Raw genomic sequence first — 17,818 nt, 5'->3', positions numbered from 1 at the left:
TATTGATTGCAAAGCCAGGTGGTTGTTCAACATATACTTCTTCTTCAAGAAGTCCATTTAAGAAAGCACTCTTGACATCCATTTGATAGACTTTGAAATTCTTATAGGCTACAAAAGCTAGGAATATGCGAATAGCTTCCAATCTAGCTACAGGGGCAAAGGTTTCATCAAAATCAATACCATCTTCTTGGCAATATCCCTTAGCAACAAGACGAGCTTTGTTCCTAACAATGAGCCCATCTTCACTCATTTTGTTTCTAAACACCCATTTGGTTCCAATGACATTCTGATGAGATGGTCTCGGAACAAGTTCCCATACCTCATTTCGTTCAAATTGATGAAGCTCTTCTTGTATGGCTATTACCCAGTCAGGGTCTTCTAGGGCTTCTTCTATGGTTTTAGGTTCCATTTGAGACAAGAAGCATGCCATCATGCTTTCGTGTAGAGAGGCTCTTGTTCTTACACCTTCTTGGACATTTCCAATAACCTGATCTGGTAGATGATCTCTTAACCATCGAAGGTCTGTTTCAAATGTATCTTGTTGATTTTGAGCTTCCATTTCAGGAATATATGGTAGATCAATGTATATCACTGGTTCAGATGTTGTGGTACTTGTAGGATCATTCTGTTGAATTCCCACCTTTTCTTGAGTCATAGGTTCGGGTTCTGGAACTTTTAGTTGATATTTCGTCTAAGACGAAAGTATGTCTTCTTCGTCTGCGCTGTCTTCGTCAACAGGTTGCTGAGGGTTTTGACTTGACTTGATTGTTGTTTTACATACAGATGGATTCTTCTCAGATTGTTCATCAAACTTGACATGAATGGATTCCTCAATCACCATTGTTCGTTTGTTTAGAATTCTGAATGCTTTGCTTACTGAGGAGTATCCCATGAATAGTCCTTCATCAGCTCTTTCGTCAAAAGTTCTTAGATGATTCTTTCCATTGTTAAGTATGAAGCACCTGCAACCAAAGACATGAAAATAGCCGATACTAGGAGTTTTACCTTTCCATAGCTCATATGGTGTCTTGTTGTGAGATTTGTTGATCAACGATCTATTTTGTGTATAGCATGCCGTGTTTATGGCTTCGGCCCAAAATCTCTTAGGCAGTCCTGAGTGCGAGATCATCGTTCGTGCAGCTTCTTTCAAGGTTCTGTTTCTCCTTTCGGCCACTCCATTTTGCTGAGGAGTTCGTGCTGCCGAGAGTTGATGAAAAATTCCATTTTGCGCACAAAATTCCTTTATGACTTTGTTGACAAATTCCGTTCCCTGATCTGATCTTATTTGTATTATTTTGAGCTCCTTTTCTGTTTGAAGTTGTCTCAAAAGATTTGGAAGAGCTGTTTCTGTTTCATTCTTCTTTTTCAAGAAAAGCACCCACGTATATCTTGTGTAGTCATCTACTATAACAAGAGTATACTTTCTTCCACTCAAACTTGCTGGATCTACTGGTCCGAAGAGATCCATATGTAGAAGGCTTAGAGATCGAGAGTTTGCATCTACATCTTTTGACTTGAAAGATGACTTGAATTGTTTTCCTTTTTGACATGCCTCACATATTTTATCTTTCGTGTAAGATATTTCGGGTAGCCCTCTTACGAGATTTCTTTTGGCAAGCTTGTTTATCGTCTTCAAGTTCAGATGACTTAGTTTGTTGTGCCATTCTTGATTGAGATCTGCATTACTTTTGGCTACAAGGCAAACGTTAGCATTAGAAGAATTTAAAGATAATACATACATGTTCTTCTTTCGTTGACCCGTTAAAGCTGTCTTGTTATCTTTCGTGTTCACGATTTTACATTCGTCTTTGAGGAATTCTACTTTGTATCCTTTGTCACAAAATTGACTTGTGCTTAGGAGATTGAACTTCAATCCTTCAACATAAGAGACATCTTGTATTGTTATTCCCTTTTTGATGATGTCCCCTTTTCCACGAGTTTTGCCACTGTTTTCTCCTCCAAAGATAACTTTGGGTCCATCTACTTCCTCAAAGTTGCTCAACATTGATTTATCACCAGTCATATGTCTTGAGCATCCACTATCAATATACCATATGACCTGTTTTTCCTGCATCAAAGATTATGTGTTTTTAGGTACCCATTTAGTTTCGGGTCCTTGGGGGTTAGCAGTCAACTTTGGAACCCACATCAACCTAGAGTATCCACGACTCATCCTCGGTCCTCTATATCCATTAGATGTACGATAATCATAATGGATGCTGGCAAAGACTTCAGCATTATATTTCTTACATTGTTCTTCCTGAGGAGGATTCTCATAATGCTTGAGATGATTAGTTTGTTTACGTAGATGAACCTTTTCAAATACAGCTCTGGGAGAGGTTCTGGGTAATCAAACCAATCTTCTTCTGATGGCCCAGTCCATCCATTGCCATAACCAGATATTTTGAAGGATCTTTCGGGTTGTCTGATTTGTCCGTTCTTTGAGATTCCTTGAGCAGGATTCTTTCGTGTGAATTTCGGACGATATTGCCTCTGATTAACATTCGTCTTTTTCTTGGATTGAGTGTTCCAGTTAGGCTGACCTCTTTTATGGTGTAGATTCTGTCTATTGCCATTTGGTCCATTCCTTTTGACATAGATTTGTCTAGGATTGCCATTACCGGATTTATCTTTTCCAGATTCCACAATTCGTTGTACAGCCGTACCTTTCGGTTGGCTTGTTGATTGTGGTGTTTCGACATTGTTGACTACCATCATAGGCTCAGACACCTGGGTGGGTCCTTGAACAAATGCAGCCTCGAAGCTTTCGTGTGAATAAGCATTCGTGGATTTGTTCATTTCGACTTGTGAAGAGGAACTGAGGTTTTTTTTTTTTTTTTTTTTTTTTTTGAAATCATTCCAATGCTGTTATGTTTCATTTACTCTGGCCATGTCAGTTTCCATCCCTCGTCGTGCACTTTCCAACTCGAATCTTAACTTCGCTATTTCTTCTTCATTCTTGTTAATCCTCCGTAATAGTCTAAGTATAATCTTGCTTGACATACAACACATAGGAGGATCATACCATTTCATAAACCCATAGGATGATTCACCCTCTTCATGGTGAAACAGACACTCTTTACCTTCGATAGATTCACTGTCCTTCTTTCTGCAACTTCATGTAAAGTACGCACCAAGCGAAGTTCAATAGCACAGGAATTTTAAAACCAATTCCAGTTCTTTCCCCGGGCAGTCTGGATTCATTCATCATTCTATCCATTAGGTTGGATGAATTATTGAATTTATCCAAGACTTCAAGCAGTTCTTGCTCTCTCTTCTCTTTTGCTATGCATTGCTCCTTTAGAGCGAGAACATCTTTCTCAAGCTGCTCCTTAGCAATGATCAGCACATTTTTCTCAATGCGAACTTGCTTTAATTCATTGTAGCTAAGCATGAGCCGAGAGTTCTCCTCTTTGAGTTTGGAGTAAGTGTTATTTATTACTTTGAACCTCCTCATCATTTCGGTGACAGATTCATTGAAGGTAAGACTTCCCACAGAACTTGACTCAGCTGAATAACAAGAGGATGAATGAGAGTTTACCTCGTCTTCATCTGCCATGAGACACAGTTCGTTTGACTCCTGACTGAATAAGCACAACAGTCCTTTTTCCTCATCAGTGCTTTCGTCTTCTGAGCTAGAGCTTGAGGAACTACTTTCGGTTGCAATTGTGTCAGAAGTTTCATTTACTACCATTGCCTTCCTTCTTCCTTCCTTTCTGGAGTTTGATGATTCAGGCTTGTCGCTTCTTTTATTTCTTTCTCCAGTTTCTTTTGAGGAACTTATGGTAGTGCTGTTATCTTGATGCTTGCTCACTATGGGATGAGGACAATTTGCCTTGAAGTGTCCTGGCTTTCTACAATTATAGCATAATAGCTACGAGTCCATGGTTTCGGTTTTTGAGATTTGAGGAAAGCTCTTGTGCTTCTTTCGATGACCCGATCGTTGTGAATCTTGAAAGTTGTTCTTTCTCATGAACCTTTTCATTTTCCTGACAAATAGTGCATATTGTTCATCAGATAAAAAATCACAAGAGTTAGATTTTGACCTGTTGGATGTTGGTGCTGATTGATTTTCCATGAGAGCAATGTTTCTTGTTTCTGAATCTTCGGCATCTTTCGGTTCATGTTCGAACTCATAAGCTTTGAGATCACTGAAAATTTTGGCCGTGCTTGTTGTTTTCATATCTCGACTATCCCTCATTGCAATAACCTTCATTTCCCATGATTTTGGTAGTCCACGAAGGATCTTCAGATTCATTTCCTTCTCAGTTAGCTCTTTCCCGAGATCTAACAAATCGCCCATAAGTCTGGTGAATCTGAGTTCCATCTCCATGATTGTTTCATTTGGCAGCATTTTGAAATCTTCAAATTTCTTCATGGCCATTGTTAGTTTGTTGTCTTTTTCTTGCTAATCTCCTTCTCCCAGACTCATTAGGACATTCCACACTTCCATGGCATTCTTGCACTTTCGGACCCTGGGGAACAAGGAATCATCCAGAGAGTTGTAGAGAATATTTCTTGCCACATTATCCAAATTTGCTCTTGTTCTTTCGTCCGTGGAATACTGGTCTTTTGGCTTTGGTATCATCTGTGGAGCTCCTGCTCCCTGTGCGGCTGCTTGAGCATTCGCCATCATGACTGTGATTGGTCTGGTTGTTATGACGTCCCACATTTCGTCATGAATAGAGCATAGGAGAGCCTGCATTCTTAACTTCCAGTCATCAAATTTAGCAAGACTAAATGCAAGTTGCTTAAAGCGGTGTGCATGTTCCTTTTCCATTTTTGAGTAAAAAGCGTGCAAAGAAAATATGCAAGATTTTCAAGAGGTTTTCGAAAAGAGATCTACCAGGCAGTAAATGCAAAGCCTTTACCGATCAAGGTATTGGCTCTGATACCACTTGTTGGTCCCGATAGAATGTAAAGAGAGTCTAGAGGGGGGGGGGGGTGAATAGACTCTTTTCGTGAGATGCCCTAAAAGTCACCTTTCGATGTTTTGGCGCAGCGGAAAAGATAGATTCGTTTTAAATACTTTGCACGAGTTTGCGTAATTAAGGAAACTTTCGGTAATGGTGATAAAAGGGATGATGCGAATGCAGAAAAGAAAAGCGTAAGTAAAGAGATAGAAGGGACACGAGATTTTATAGTGGTTCGGCCAAACGTTGCCTACTCCACTCTTCTTCCACAACTGATGGAAGGATTGTACTATCACTCTTAGTACAATTACACAAAGACTTCCTTGATCACTAAGCCGGACAGCTTGCGTAGGTTTTTCAACTTCTCGAGTTTACTCCGCCTCTATCAACTTCTTCTCCTGAGTTGAGGTTGGTAGAAAATAATTTCCTGAATTCTCCAACGATGAAGTCTTGACTTTGAGATAAGATTGCTTTGAACAAATGGCAAGACTTCTTTTGAGGTGTAAGAAAGAGATCAATAACCTTCTTCAAGTAACTTAACACCTCAATACTGGTTCACAAAAGCTTTTAGTAAGTTGAGAGCGTTCAAGAGCTTTTGCAAGATAATGAGTCGAGTGATAATGAACCAGCACCTTCTTAGTTCATGAAGGTGGGTTTATATAGGTGATGGAAATTCATCCGTTGGAGAGAGATGAACTTTTCGAACCTTTTAACCAGTGGACAAGGACCGGGGAGCTTCATGCATTAAATGCTCCATTAATGAGATTGTACCATGTAGCCGTTGAAGGTATGGAAAGCATTTGGTTTTGTCCTTTAGCTTCAGGAGATGGTACATCTTCATTTAATGCTCCTTGAAAAGTGTGCCCCATAAGATGAAGTCCTTATTGTCCTAGAATTTTGTCAAATCATACAGGTAGAACATTCTTCTCGTTGTCGAAGAGAAGTAATGCTTGGTAAGATTCGTCTTTTAACAAAACTATCCTTTCGTGATAGTTGACAACTCCTGCTTTAACTTTCGTTGCTGTTTTTCGTGTCTTCTTTTGCCTTGTAGATCCTAACATCTAGTCATAACTCATTTTCGTGTGTTTGTCTAGCTTAACACGAATTACAGAGGAGTTATGGCAACTCTCGTCTAGGACGAAAGCAGCGATTGAAAAAGCTAATAGTTAGGGGTCTACTTTTCTACATTACATTGGTATCATCAAAATCCTAATACAATGTTCCTAACAAGGTTCACCACCGTCAGGCGCCCTCTGCATCAGGTCCTGTCGTTTCACCTGGGACTGTCTAGCCGGCCTGCTGTTTCGACGCTGGGTATCATCCGGCCTCTAGGGAGGCGTCGATCGGTGCAGTATTACTCGCACCAGGTGGCGGCTTCTTGGTGGCTTGAGGCGGGCACCTTCTGGACTGCCTCTCGCCCCTTATGGCGGAGTCCATGGTTTGCAAGGATGTTCTCTCGTGGCTCAAGGACCGGGATTCTTTATCTGTCAATCTTCTCACTGATTGCTCAGAGCTTCGTATTAGTTTGTCGGCAAGTCAAAACTCCATCTACTCCTATGTTGGTTTGGCTATTGATCAATGTAGGATTATTATGTCTTTATTTACTCATTGCTCTACTAGTTTGGTGCCTAGATCAGCTAATTTACATGTTCATACTCTAGCTTCAGCTGCCTTTACTCAGGATAGCTCGATGTACTAGGACTCTGTGGCTCCTGACTCTATTGTTTCTTTGCTTCAGTAATCTATGCTTACACAATTGCTTTTGAAAACAATAATTTCTTTTCCACTGCACCCGAGCCCTATATAACTTTAGATTTTGAAGTCAATAGATTAAGACTAGGACGAATAAGAACTTTATTCCCATAGTACAAGAAGACAATAGAATTTTTCCACGAAAATAATGCATACATTTTACATCTATAAACTCTTTTGATCAATATTTCAACAAAATAATGAGAAAAAATAAATAACAAAACAATATGGTTTAAAAAAAAAAACAATATAATTAGTAATATTAAAGCACATACACAAAATAATGAGTTGCAGCGCTACAATTCCTTAATTCACCCTTCTACAATTCAGTCGAATTTGACCTTTATCCCCTGTCAATGGCTTAATATCTCCCATTTTAATCATAGAATTGGCAAAATCTTGTGAAAATACACCAAGATTTTTGCTATAAGACTTGACGAGATCATCGGTTTGACCACCACTAAAAAGTGCTTGATCCGACTCTAATAGACCTTTCTTTCCGACCAAGTTGTTGAAGTATTTGGTGTCGAAAAGTGCTGGGGTTGGATCAAGAGAAGCCAAGTTGGAATCACCCCCAGTCCGAGGGCAATTCGCCTGACGTTGCCTTGCAAACTCGGGATCAATGTCTTCGTCATCGTAGATGCGCTCTTGAAATGTACGACACCGGGCAAATCCCAAGGTGTGACCACCGGAGAGTGCAACCAGGTCTTTAACATCCAAGTCTTGCTTTTTGAAATTGTCTATCAATTCAGGTAAGTCCATGGAGGGAGATGGAAGATTATCGTTTGCTGCATCTTTGCTAGCCGTAGTAGAGTCCCTCCTTCCTAGTTTTACCTCCCACATTGGTCCTCCTAACTGCATGTAAAAGTATCCATTCAATTAAGAATGTATATGCATGCGCTATAATTATTTTATTTGGTAATTAATAATATAATGCATGCACGTTGAGAGATAGATTTGATGAATGTTTACCGCAACTACAGAGTCCCGGGCAGCCAGGGCCAAAATGTCAGCACAAGAAACAACTGGACCACCACATATTTTGTCAACTTCTGACTTAATTTTGTCAATAACCTCAAAGCCTCGAGCAGAATTGTTAGTGTTAGCATTTGCGTTCTTTTCACTGTCAATAATTGATGTAGAGTCTAGGAGAATCGAAGCATCACAACCCTGTACCACAATGATAGTTGAGTGAGGCCTATTAGAATGTCGATATGAATTATGATGGTGGCCTAAAACAAAATAGTTTTTATAATCTAATAATAATGGATAGATAAACATAATGAAACAAAACATTACATTGACAAAGCAATCGTGAAAATGTAGGCGTAACAAAGAGCCACCCATTCTTCGTTCTTGCATAATAGCATCTTCAACGACGCGTCTGATCGTGGGCAAAGCTTGGGGGCAGGCATACTCATAGAAGGAAGGAGAGAGATGTGAGAACGTTACGGTTCCAAGAGATATAAAGACCAGAACATGAATATAAAACCCAAGAGACGCCATTTCTTTATTGAATAATGTGTTTGAATTTGTGATCGATGGTTGTGTGGCGAGCATAAGAAAAGCTGGAGTTATATATAGGCCGATCTGAAAATAAGACTGAGACAACAAAAACATAATTACGTACTAAGTCGTGAAATGAACACCAGTACCAGGTCACGTCGTGGAAACAGCAGCGCAAGAATTATTCTTTCCATGAGTAAAAAGAACTTTCCTCGTTAATTAGAAAACGAAAGTTCACAATGATAAATGAAAGTTGTGTTTATTAAGCTTCAGTGACCAGTTCAAGGCTGTATTGCTACTGGTCTATTTTATTCGCAATCTAACTTTTTTTTTTTTTCTTTTTTGGTATAATTAAATTGACGACGTAGATATCTGTGTTATCGCAAATTATTATGTGGACTGGGTCCAAATGTTCCTACGTTAACACATTATGTTAACATATATATAATTGATTACTTGATTTTGTACGTATTCACAGGTTACTTTCAAATACTGCAATCATACAATATTAAGAGATTAAGATTTAATGACTTAAAAATACAATTTATATTTTAAAAGTTTAAAATTCCAATACTAAAAATACACAATTTATGCGTCCTACTAGGATCCACCTGATCAATGGTACAATCATTATTGCATGGACCATGGTCCACACAATTGTGTGGACTATAAATAAAAAGTACATTTTAATATACTAAGGGTACATTATTTTATATAATGAACCTTTAGTACACAAATAATGTAACTTCAGTACAAAAATAATATACTTTTAATATATTAAAAAGTATCTGATATTCATGCTCAACACAATGGTCCACACAATAATTTGCCATCAACAATCGTTATACCCTGCACCACCAAAGGTCCTTCTGTAAAAACATTGTTTCTTGGTCGTCAGTGTAGGGGCAAATGTGTCTTTTCATTCTATTGCTTTCTTCTTCCTCCTAGCCTAGCAGCCCTGGCCATTTTCCTCCGGTACGAAGAAAGCAGCGAAGAACTCCAGTACGACTCAAGGAAATGTTCCTCATTTTCCTCTTAGCCTAGCTCCCTCACTGCCGGATATTTCTTTCGTATTAGGTGGTTCCTCCATTATTGAAATGTCTACAAGGTATAAATGTACATGTGGGTCGTCGTCGATCTTCCAGTCCCCGAGGTTTCTGCGGAGGAAGAGAACTCTGGCCTGGAGCGGCAACTTTGGTGGCGGCTTTGTTTCTGCTCTCTATGGATCTGGTATTCACGGATTGATGAGCTCTTGCTTCGCTTTCTACTATTGTCAGGAGTACTACAATTCTAGGGGCCTGTCATTCTTTGGATTTGGTATTGTAGATATGTACATGCTTTACATCTCATTTGCCCCGTGAAATCCACCCAGGCCAGCTCGAGGTTACTGCATTCTATACGTTGAACCATCTCCACATGCTTAACTTTTTTTTTCCATTGAATTCATAGCTTAATATAGAATTGTACGTAATGTGTAGCTTAAGCTTGGAAATATATATGTACTGGATGTGTTAGATATTTATGCTTGCATATACATGTTTTGAGTATGTTCTTATGTGAGATTGATGATTTGTTAATTTTCTATTCAACAATCCCAATTTCTCTCATTTACCACAAATAGTGTCATCACATTGCTTCTCATCTTCCCACACTACCTCTATGTCCTCATCGCTCTGTTCTTGATTTTCTAGCCCTCATTGATTTTCCGCTTCGTGAATTGGGATTTCTTCAAGCACCGGCGCTTCATCTAGCATGGGATTATCCTCGGCCCTCTTTGGTTCCGGGAGTGTATCAACACTCCTCAAAGTGTTAGCTTGGGCCTCCATCTCCATGTTATTGGTAAGCTCTTTCATCATAAGGTTAAGGGTCTCCTCTATCCTTGTTTGTGATTGGGTGATTTCTTCATCCAATTTTCCTTTTATAATGCCCTCAAGAATAGGTGTGCCCTTTTTCGCTTCATCTATGGAATTTTGGTTTTCCCGCTCAAGGTGTTCACACTCTTGATCAAAATAGTCATTTGGATGAATTGAGATTGTTAGTTCTTCGCAACGGGAAGGATAGTGGGAATATGATGGGTTTCTTTCTTCATAAGGATATGGTGTGGGTAGGTATTGAGTGTAAGAATGTGAAGAATAGGCTTGATTTGGGTGAGAGCTATAGGATTGAGAATTATGTTGGCCTCTTTATGCAAAGTAGTCATCATTGTTCTTAAAATGGTTTGAAGAATAAGATTGAGAATGGCAAGGCTCATGAGAATTGTTGTAGGCATTTTGAGAACATGGTTCTTGTGGTGATAGAGTATAATAGTGGTTTTGATGGTGGGATTGTAAGAATAAGAATGTGGTTGGGGTGGTGGTGGGGTATTTCGTTGGTAGGGGAAATGGTAAGGTTCATAAGGCTCATCATCATAATCATAACATTGATAGTCCATACTTGAAGGATCAATCTAGCATTAAAGACTCAAAGACAAGAGAAGGATTTTGCAATTAAAAGTAGTTGCAAGTTAGCTCAAATGCAATTCAATTTTAAATGTTTAAGAAGAGAAGAGAATGAGTAAAGAACACAAATTGACAATGATTAAAAACAAATATGGGGTCACAAGTGAATACAATGAAGTGGTGAAATGACAACAAGATGGATTCACAAGATAGCACAATGAAATACAATGGACAAAATGATGGAATTAACAACACAATGAATTCACAAGGTATCACAAATGAGCACAATGGAATAAGCAAATGTAAGAGCAAGTAAAAAATGGGCAACCTATGTAAACAAGCAACGCATGCCAACAAAACGACATTCAAATCCTTTGCCATCCCCGGCAACGACGCCATTTTGACAAGTCGTAGTATGCGTGGGGTGGAATGAAGGCTGGGAATGAAGATTCCCAGGGTTGTCGTTCTCAAAGGATGGAAAATCGGAATCGAATGCCATGAGGTCAAACACAAATCCATAATTGCAATGGGAAACTAGTTGAAATCATTGTGCAAGGGGAAGAATGCAAGGCAGAGAAATGAAACTAGTAAGGATCGATGGTGTTAGGTGAATTGGATTCCTATCCCTTTGTGTGTGTGAAGTGAATCAACCTACGAATGCAACTAGTGGTGCATAGCCTACGTGAGATGACTCCCAATATCGTTCACCTCTCGGGTTACTAGGCATTTCCTTGGTATGGAGCACCATTCCGTGACCATGGTCCTAAGGAGCATTCCTACAAACACCTTGTCTACATCTCATTCCCAACCAAGTCTTGTAGGATTCCTTGAGAGGGAATTGCAAGAAGGAGGAGCTTAGGATCAAGCTACAATCTCTTGTTATCTTAATCCTTCTCAAACCTACATAAATGTGGTGCACTCACATCCAATGAGTCTATACAAGGTGCACTTACAACAAGGCAATAGCACATCATCACAAATCCATAGATCAATCACATTCAACACAAGAGAATAAGATCTAATTCACAAGGGATTCTAGACAAGCATAGCTATGTAAATCAACATTGCATTATGAAATCAACCAACAATTAGAGAATGAAAGCAATAAGAGAATACCAAATTAGCTTGCAATAGTTGATTACATCTACAATTGCTCCTTGAATTGAAGGTTGCCAATCTTCTTCTCCAAGAGTTCTTCAACAATGGAATTGGCTAGAGATTACCTAGATTCTAGAGAGAGAAATCTAATCTACTACTAATTGGGAGAAATTACAAATTGAAATGCTAGATGACGTGAGAATGTAAATCTACCCTAAGAACCCTAACTAAGAGTGCTAAAATCTCCTTTCTAAAGATGGAAAGTGTTCTCTCCCCAAGTGATCCCGCCACAAGCCTTTAAAATAGACTAAATCCTAAAATTTCCACGATGAACTGCACAACGCACGCCACAACGCGCGTTGTGGAATGCGTGGAACTTTCTATTTCCCGACAACGCACTTCACAACGTGCGTGGGAGCGCGTACGTGAGAATTTTCCCCTCTTTGGCAAATTTGTAGCCCTTGAAGTTGTCGAACCACAGCCACTTGAATCACCTCATTTGGACACTCCTAGCTCAAGATATGATCAATCTACCGAACTATCGCCAGAATGCCCACAATGTTTTACTCTTTTTCTACAAAGGCAACACAATAAGTCCTTAATCCTAATTTCTATCAATTTAAGCACAAAATAAGCTCAAAGGACTCCACTTATAGCACAAAATGCCTCCTAAATGACCTACAAAACATAGCATCATTGATACTTATCAGGACTGTATTGGAACCAATACATTTGCAGCTTGCGCTGATATGATATGATACAATGATGACAAGACAAAAAGGAAAAAAGATAACATTTTTCATCTATGATTAGTTAAAAGCTGAGCAAACTTTGCGAATTTCACCATCACTCCCAGTTTTGACTTCGATGTTACTCATCTTCACCTTGGACTTCCCGAACTCTATGCCAAATGTCAGCCCCAACAACCCTCTGATGCCCAAAAAACGTTGCACGAACGTTTTGGTGGAGCTGTCGGTCCAGAGTTTCTGGTCGGATTCAAGAATCCCATGGCCCTTTTGGAGGTTCGAAAAGAATGAGGCATCGAACTTGGTTTCACTGCCGTCGTCGAGGGGTACTCTCTTGGTGCCATCGCCACATTGCGGGTAGAGCGATGGAAGCGTGGGAAGGAAGGATGATCGATTGATGGGTCAATTGTGGCGGATGATGTGTTGTATAGGCTGTAGCTAGGCAACATATTGTTCCAATGGTGTGTCCACCTAATACAAACAATAATAAGTAAAACTCATTTTCAACTTCTAAATGCAGAATAATTCCTAAACAATATAATGATTGGATGGCAACTAGACATACTTGTGCAGGAATAATCTCTTTCGATCACTATTTGTTGCATACATACTTCGTTTCAGACTGAAGAAGTAGAAGACCAAGCAATTTACCCTTGTACCCTTCACTTAATAGACACAATATAATGAATTGACACAATTTCCCCTTAAACTGACGGCCAATAAACGATAACCTAACAGAAGGACCTTTGGTAGAACAGTTTAGAAAGTCAAGTGTCTTTTTCGTCCAAATTAAAAGCCGAGGACCAATTTTGGAAAATCGCAATAGTCGAAGGACCATTGCTGGAATTAACTCTTATGAGAATAGTTCATTCTCCAAACTTTTCACCGCTTAACATCCCTCATTGATGTACTAAGTTAAAGCCTTAAAAGGTTCACTAAATAGTAAAAAAAAAAAAATGAGGTGAAAAATGAATGGGAGAATAGGGGAGTCATATTATTATAGTGAAAACTTCTCAAATATTATAGTGACATAGTGACTCATTATGACACAACCACTGTACATGTTAAAATAGAAAAATTTTATTTGAAAATGGATGCCCAAGTGGGTGAAGTATTATTCGCATATATTAACACCTTTTCATTTGAGACCGTTGCACAAGACCTTCCTCGTGTGGTCTAATCTACCCAATGCACGCCTCCCGTACTAGTGACTGGGTTTCCCTTGACACCTAAAAAATAGAGAAAAATTTCTTTTACTATGACTTATGAGTTTGTAAATATATACATGATTGTGTTCAGAGTCGGTCTAAGCCAATGGCCATTCAAAATTGGATACCTATGAACTGACCAACCTCACCATGAGTTTAAAAAAAAAAAAAAAAAAAAAAAAAAAGTGAATATACAAATTAATTAAATAAAAAATCAAGATGTTTAAGATGAAGAAAGCGTTATATGGATTGAAGCATGCTCAAAGAGCATGGTATGATACATTTTCAACATTTCTAGTGGAGAAAGGGTTTGCCAAAGGAGTTGTTGACAAGACGTTATTCAGATCGCAGGATGACAGTAACATTTTATTGGTTGAATTGAGATTTACATAGATGCTACATCATCTTTGGATTAGCTAACCCAAAGTTGTGCGAGAAGTTCTAAACCCTCTTGCAAAGTAAATTTTAGATAAACATGATGGGTGAAATGAATTATTTCCTACAACTGCAAATCAAGAAGATGGGTGATGGGATTTTCATCAATCAGGAAAAGTATACAAGAGATCTCATCAAGAAGTTTGGAATAGAAGGAAAAGCTTCTGTGAAGAATCCAATGGATACATTAATCAAGACGGATATAGATCCGTTTGGAAAGAGTGTAGATCAAACAACTTTTAGATGCATTATTGGATCATTGCTTTTATCTCACAGCCAACATACCTGATATAGAGTTTGTTGTTGGCTTGTGTGCGAGATTTCAAGCTGCACCAAAGGAGGGCCATCTTCAAGCTGTCAAGAAGATCCTTAGATATCTCAAAGGATCCCAAGACATTGGTCTTCGGTATGCCAAGGATGGAAGTTTTGAACTAATAACTTATTCATATGTTGATTTTAGAGTGAATTCCATTTTTGGTCCTACTGTTATAGGGGGGCCTTTCTATTTTTAGTCCACCATAATTATTTTTGCCACATTGCGCCCACTTTTATTGAACGTGTCCCACTTTTAATCGTATGTTAGTTTTGTTGTGTGTTGACTATCTAATTCAGTCGCATTTCTGACTTTCCATGTTATGTTTTTCACCTTTAAACTTTTCCACCATGAACTTGGTGGCACCAACCTCAACACCTCCGCCTGCGGCGGTGTTCTTGTAATCCTTTGCCCTACAAATCCTCTAGCATACAAGAAATATTGCGAATGGAATTTGGATTTAGGATTTGGACCTCTTGAAAGACCACCAGCAGTGGTTGAATAGGCAAAAGAAATTCCACATCTTGAATTAAATCTTGCTACAGTTCATAGCAGTGGTTGAATCTGCAGGTAAAACTTTAAAAGAAATTAGAATAGTTTTGACCTTGTTTGCTTTGTTTTCATTAACTATTACTCTATTTATTACTCTGTAATTTGTATAAAATGCGCAGCAGATGGTGAAAAGCCTCCACACCTCCACAAACGTCAACACTGATGACATGCTTCTCATCTTCTCCAGCTTCGACAATCGCCTCTCCAATTTCATGGCTTCTTCCTCTGCAACCTCTACTCCTTCGTCCGCCAAAGCTGCCGCCGGAGACGACGATTCCTTTCTCAATCGTCACTTCGAGTAGGCTGAGAAGCTTATCCTTTCTCGATTATCATCCCTACCCTGCCAGTTTCCTTCATTACAAAACCCTTCTCCACCGTAGCGTTTGAGCCTCGATCGCACAAAACCACTTTTCCTTTAACCAATTTGGGATCGAGCAAGTCGCAGAGGCACAGATTGCTAGAATTGTGTACCAGTCCAATTGGTTGTTTCCCCAATCCTTTCCCACTGTACAACGACACTCCGATGAATCATTTTCCGTTGCCTAATGTAGCGTATGCCAGTAAGTCGTGATCGATTGTTCTGACGCGACGGTCATGATCCAGGTAGCGAGGTTAGTGACAGAAGACCTAATTGGGCCATTGTTCCTAGCGGAACACGAAACGAAAATTCCTCTCTCCATAGCGGAAAACGCTTCGATGCAATTGTGTCGCTGTAGTAGGGAACAGAGCCGCCGTCGAGAGACATGGATATCACGTCGACACCGTCAAGAATCACCTGTTCTACATAGAAAGGGTAAAGGAGAAGACAAACATAAAAAGACAAAAGTACCCCAGAATTACACAGCCAATTGACGGAAAGTCTAATGTGGACTAAAACTAGAACGGTTTTATTAACAGTGGGTGGAATGTGGCAAAAAAAATTATGGTGAACTAAATTTCGAAAGACTTCTATAACAGTAGGACCAAAAATGCAATTCGCTCTTGATTTTACAAGTTGTAAGGTGGATAGGAAAAGTACTTTAGGGACATGCCAATTCCTAGGGGAAAGGCTAGTTTCTTGGTTAAGCAAGAAGCAGAACTCCATTGCAACATGCTGATCTAAAGCCAAGTATATAGCATCAAGGAGTTGTTGTGCGTAGGTATTCTAGATGAAGCAACAATTGATTGATTATGGGATCAATCTGAAAGAAGTGAAATTTCTTTGTGATAACACAAGTGCTATTTCTTTCACTCATGATTTATTTCTACATTCCAGAACGAAGCATAGTGATGTTAGATATCATTTCATCAAAGATCATGTAGAGAAGAAGAAGAATATATGTTTGGAATATGGGAACATGGAGAAAAAGTTAGCAAACATTCTAACTAAGCCCTTGTGTGAGTCCAGGCACTCAAAGTTGAAGATTGAATTGTGAATGATTAATCTTACATCAGTTCAAGAAGTCTGAAGAGCTGATGTAAAGGAAGAGAATAGAAGTCTGAAATGAATTTTGAAGCATTTATTATTGAGGAAACAAAAGGAATGTATTTATTGTACGGTAGAATTTCAAGCGTTTGTTATTCAATGTTAATAAGGATGTCAACTTATCATAGTATGGAAAGAGTTATCAAGATTTTACAGGTGTCAAAGGACAATAAAAAGTTACTTTTGGGAATATTCAAAGGGTGTTGCTATTTACACCACCCTTTAGTCAAAAGTGGGTATAAAGTACTTTGAAATTGTAAAAGGTTGAAAATTTTCAATAATTACATAGGTGGTGTAAATAGGCAAATGAGAGTTCATATTGTTATTTGCACCACCTTGGTCAAGCATCATTTACGAAGTGTAATTAATAATTCTTTAATTCAAAATTTAATTAAATAAAACATTTAAAAAAAAAAAAAAAAAAAAAAAAAAAAAGAGAGAAGAGAAGACCCCGTCGCCTTCTCCGGTGAGAGGGCAGCCCACTTGATGGGTTGCCTTCTCACTGGAGAAGGCAACTGGGCTACCTTCTTTGGTGAGAAGGCAGCCCGGTTGGTTGCCTTCTCACCGGAGAAGGCGACCCAAGTAGCGGTGAGAAGGCGACCCAAGTAGCCTTCTACCTCGATTGCCTTCTTCGGTGAGAAGGCAACTGTAACACCCCGTGTTACAGCCTCTAACCCAAACCAATTATTTAATTACTTACCCTTAAAAGAGAATTGAATTCCCTTAATTAATTAGGAAGGGTCCACCATAGACCATGGACCCTTATCCCTAAACCAAACCCTTAATCCTATAAGCAATAGAATAAGTAAATCCCTACCATTCAGACCCTAATTAGGACTCTTAGTATATATAAGGACATAGGAGGCACCTAGAATTCACACCATAATAGATTCCACCGCACAAGAATTCCCAAGAATTCCCCTATCGCCAAACGTAGGAGAAATCAAGAAGAGGAGATCTTAGAGAAAGAACCTTAGTAGCCAAGGATTCTAATTAAGGCTAAGAGGTAACCCATGTCTCAAAAAAACCTATTTTCCTTGCTATAATCTTCTTCTTTGGCTCCTTTGATATGCAATTCCATGCTTGCGTCTTGATAAAGCTTTTTATGATGATTATGAGATAACCAGGCCGGTTGTGATCGGTCAGGTATATAAACATATATAGGGCTGCGGTCCACCGTTTGGTTGCGATCATACCTTATAAATGAGTTGTGGTTCATAATCTGGTTGCGATCAGAATTACACACTATTCGGGTTGCGGTCCACCGTTTGGTTGTGATAAAACGTTACTATATGAGCTGTGGTTCATTGATTGGTTGCGATCAATCCCCTCATGCTGCGGTATGAGGCAGGGTGCTTCGGGGCCGTGTCAGAGCTATATGCGTTGTCCCTC

The 17,818-nt window shown here is 39.1% G+C and overlaps 1 protein-coding gene across 1 annotated transcript; it reads right to left on the bottom strand.

The window, feature by feature from the left end:
* Positions 1-6,908: 6,908 nt before the first annotated feature.
* On the bottom strand, positions 6,909-8,194 carry LOC109179187 (peroxidase P7-like). The gene is made up of 3 exons (XM_019328748.1): positions 7,965-8,194; positions 7,638-7,835; positions 6,909-7,520 (listed from the first exon to the last, which is right to left on the bottom strand). Exons 1-3 carry the CDS (start codon positions 8,169-8,171, stop codon positions 6,972-6,974), a joined length of 954 nt encoding a protein of 317 aa, XP_019184293.1. The 5' UTR covers positions 8,172-8,194; the 3' UTR covers positions 6,909-6,971.
* Between the last annotated feature and the right edge of the window lie 9,624 nt (positions 8,195-17,818).

Source organism: Ipomoea nil, unplaced genomic scaffold (genome assembly GCF_001879475.1).
Source record: "Ipomoea nil cultivar Tokyo-kokei standard unplaced genomic scaffold, Asagao_1.1 scaffold0878, whole genome shotgun sequence".
Classification (NCBI taxonomy): Eukaryota; Viridiplantae; Streptophyta; class Magnoliopsida; order Solanales; family Convolvulaceae; genus Ipomoea; species Ipomoea nil.
This window is presented reverse-complemented; position numbering and strand designations above follow the sequence as displayed.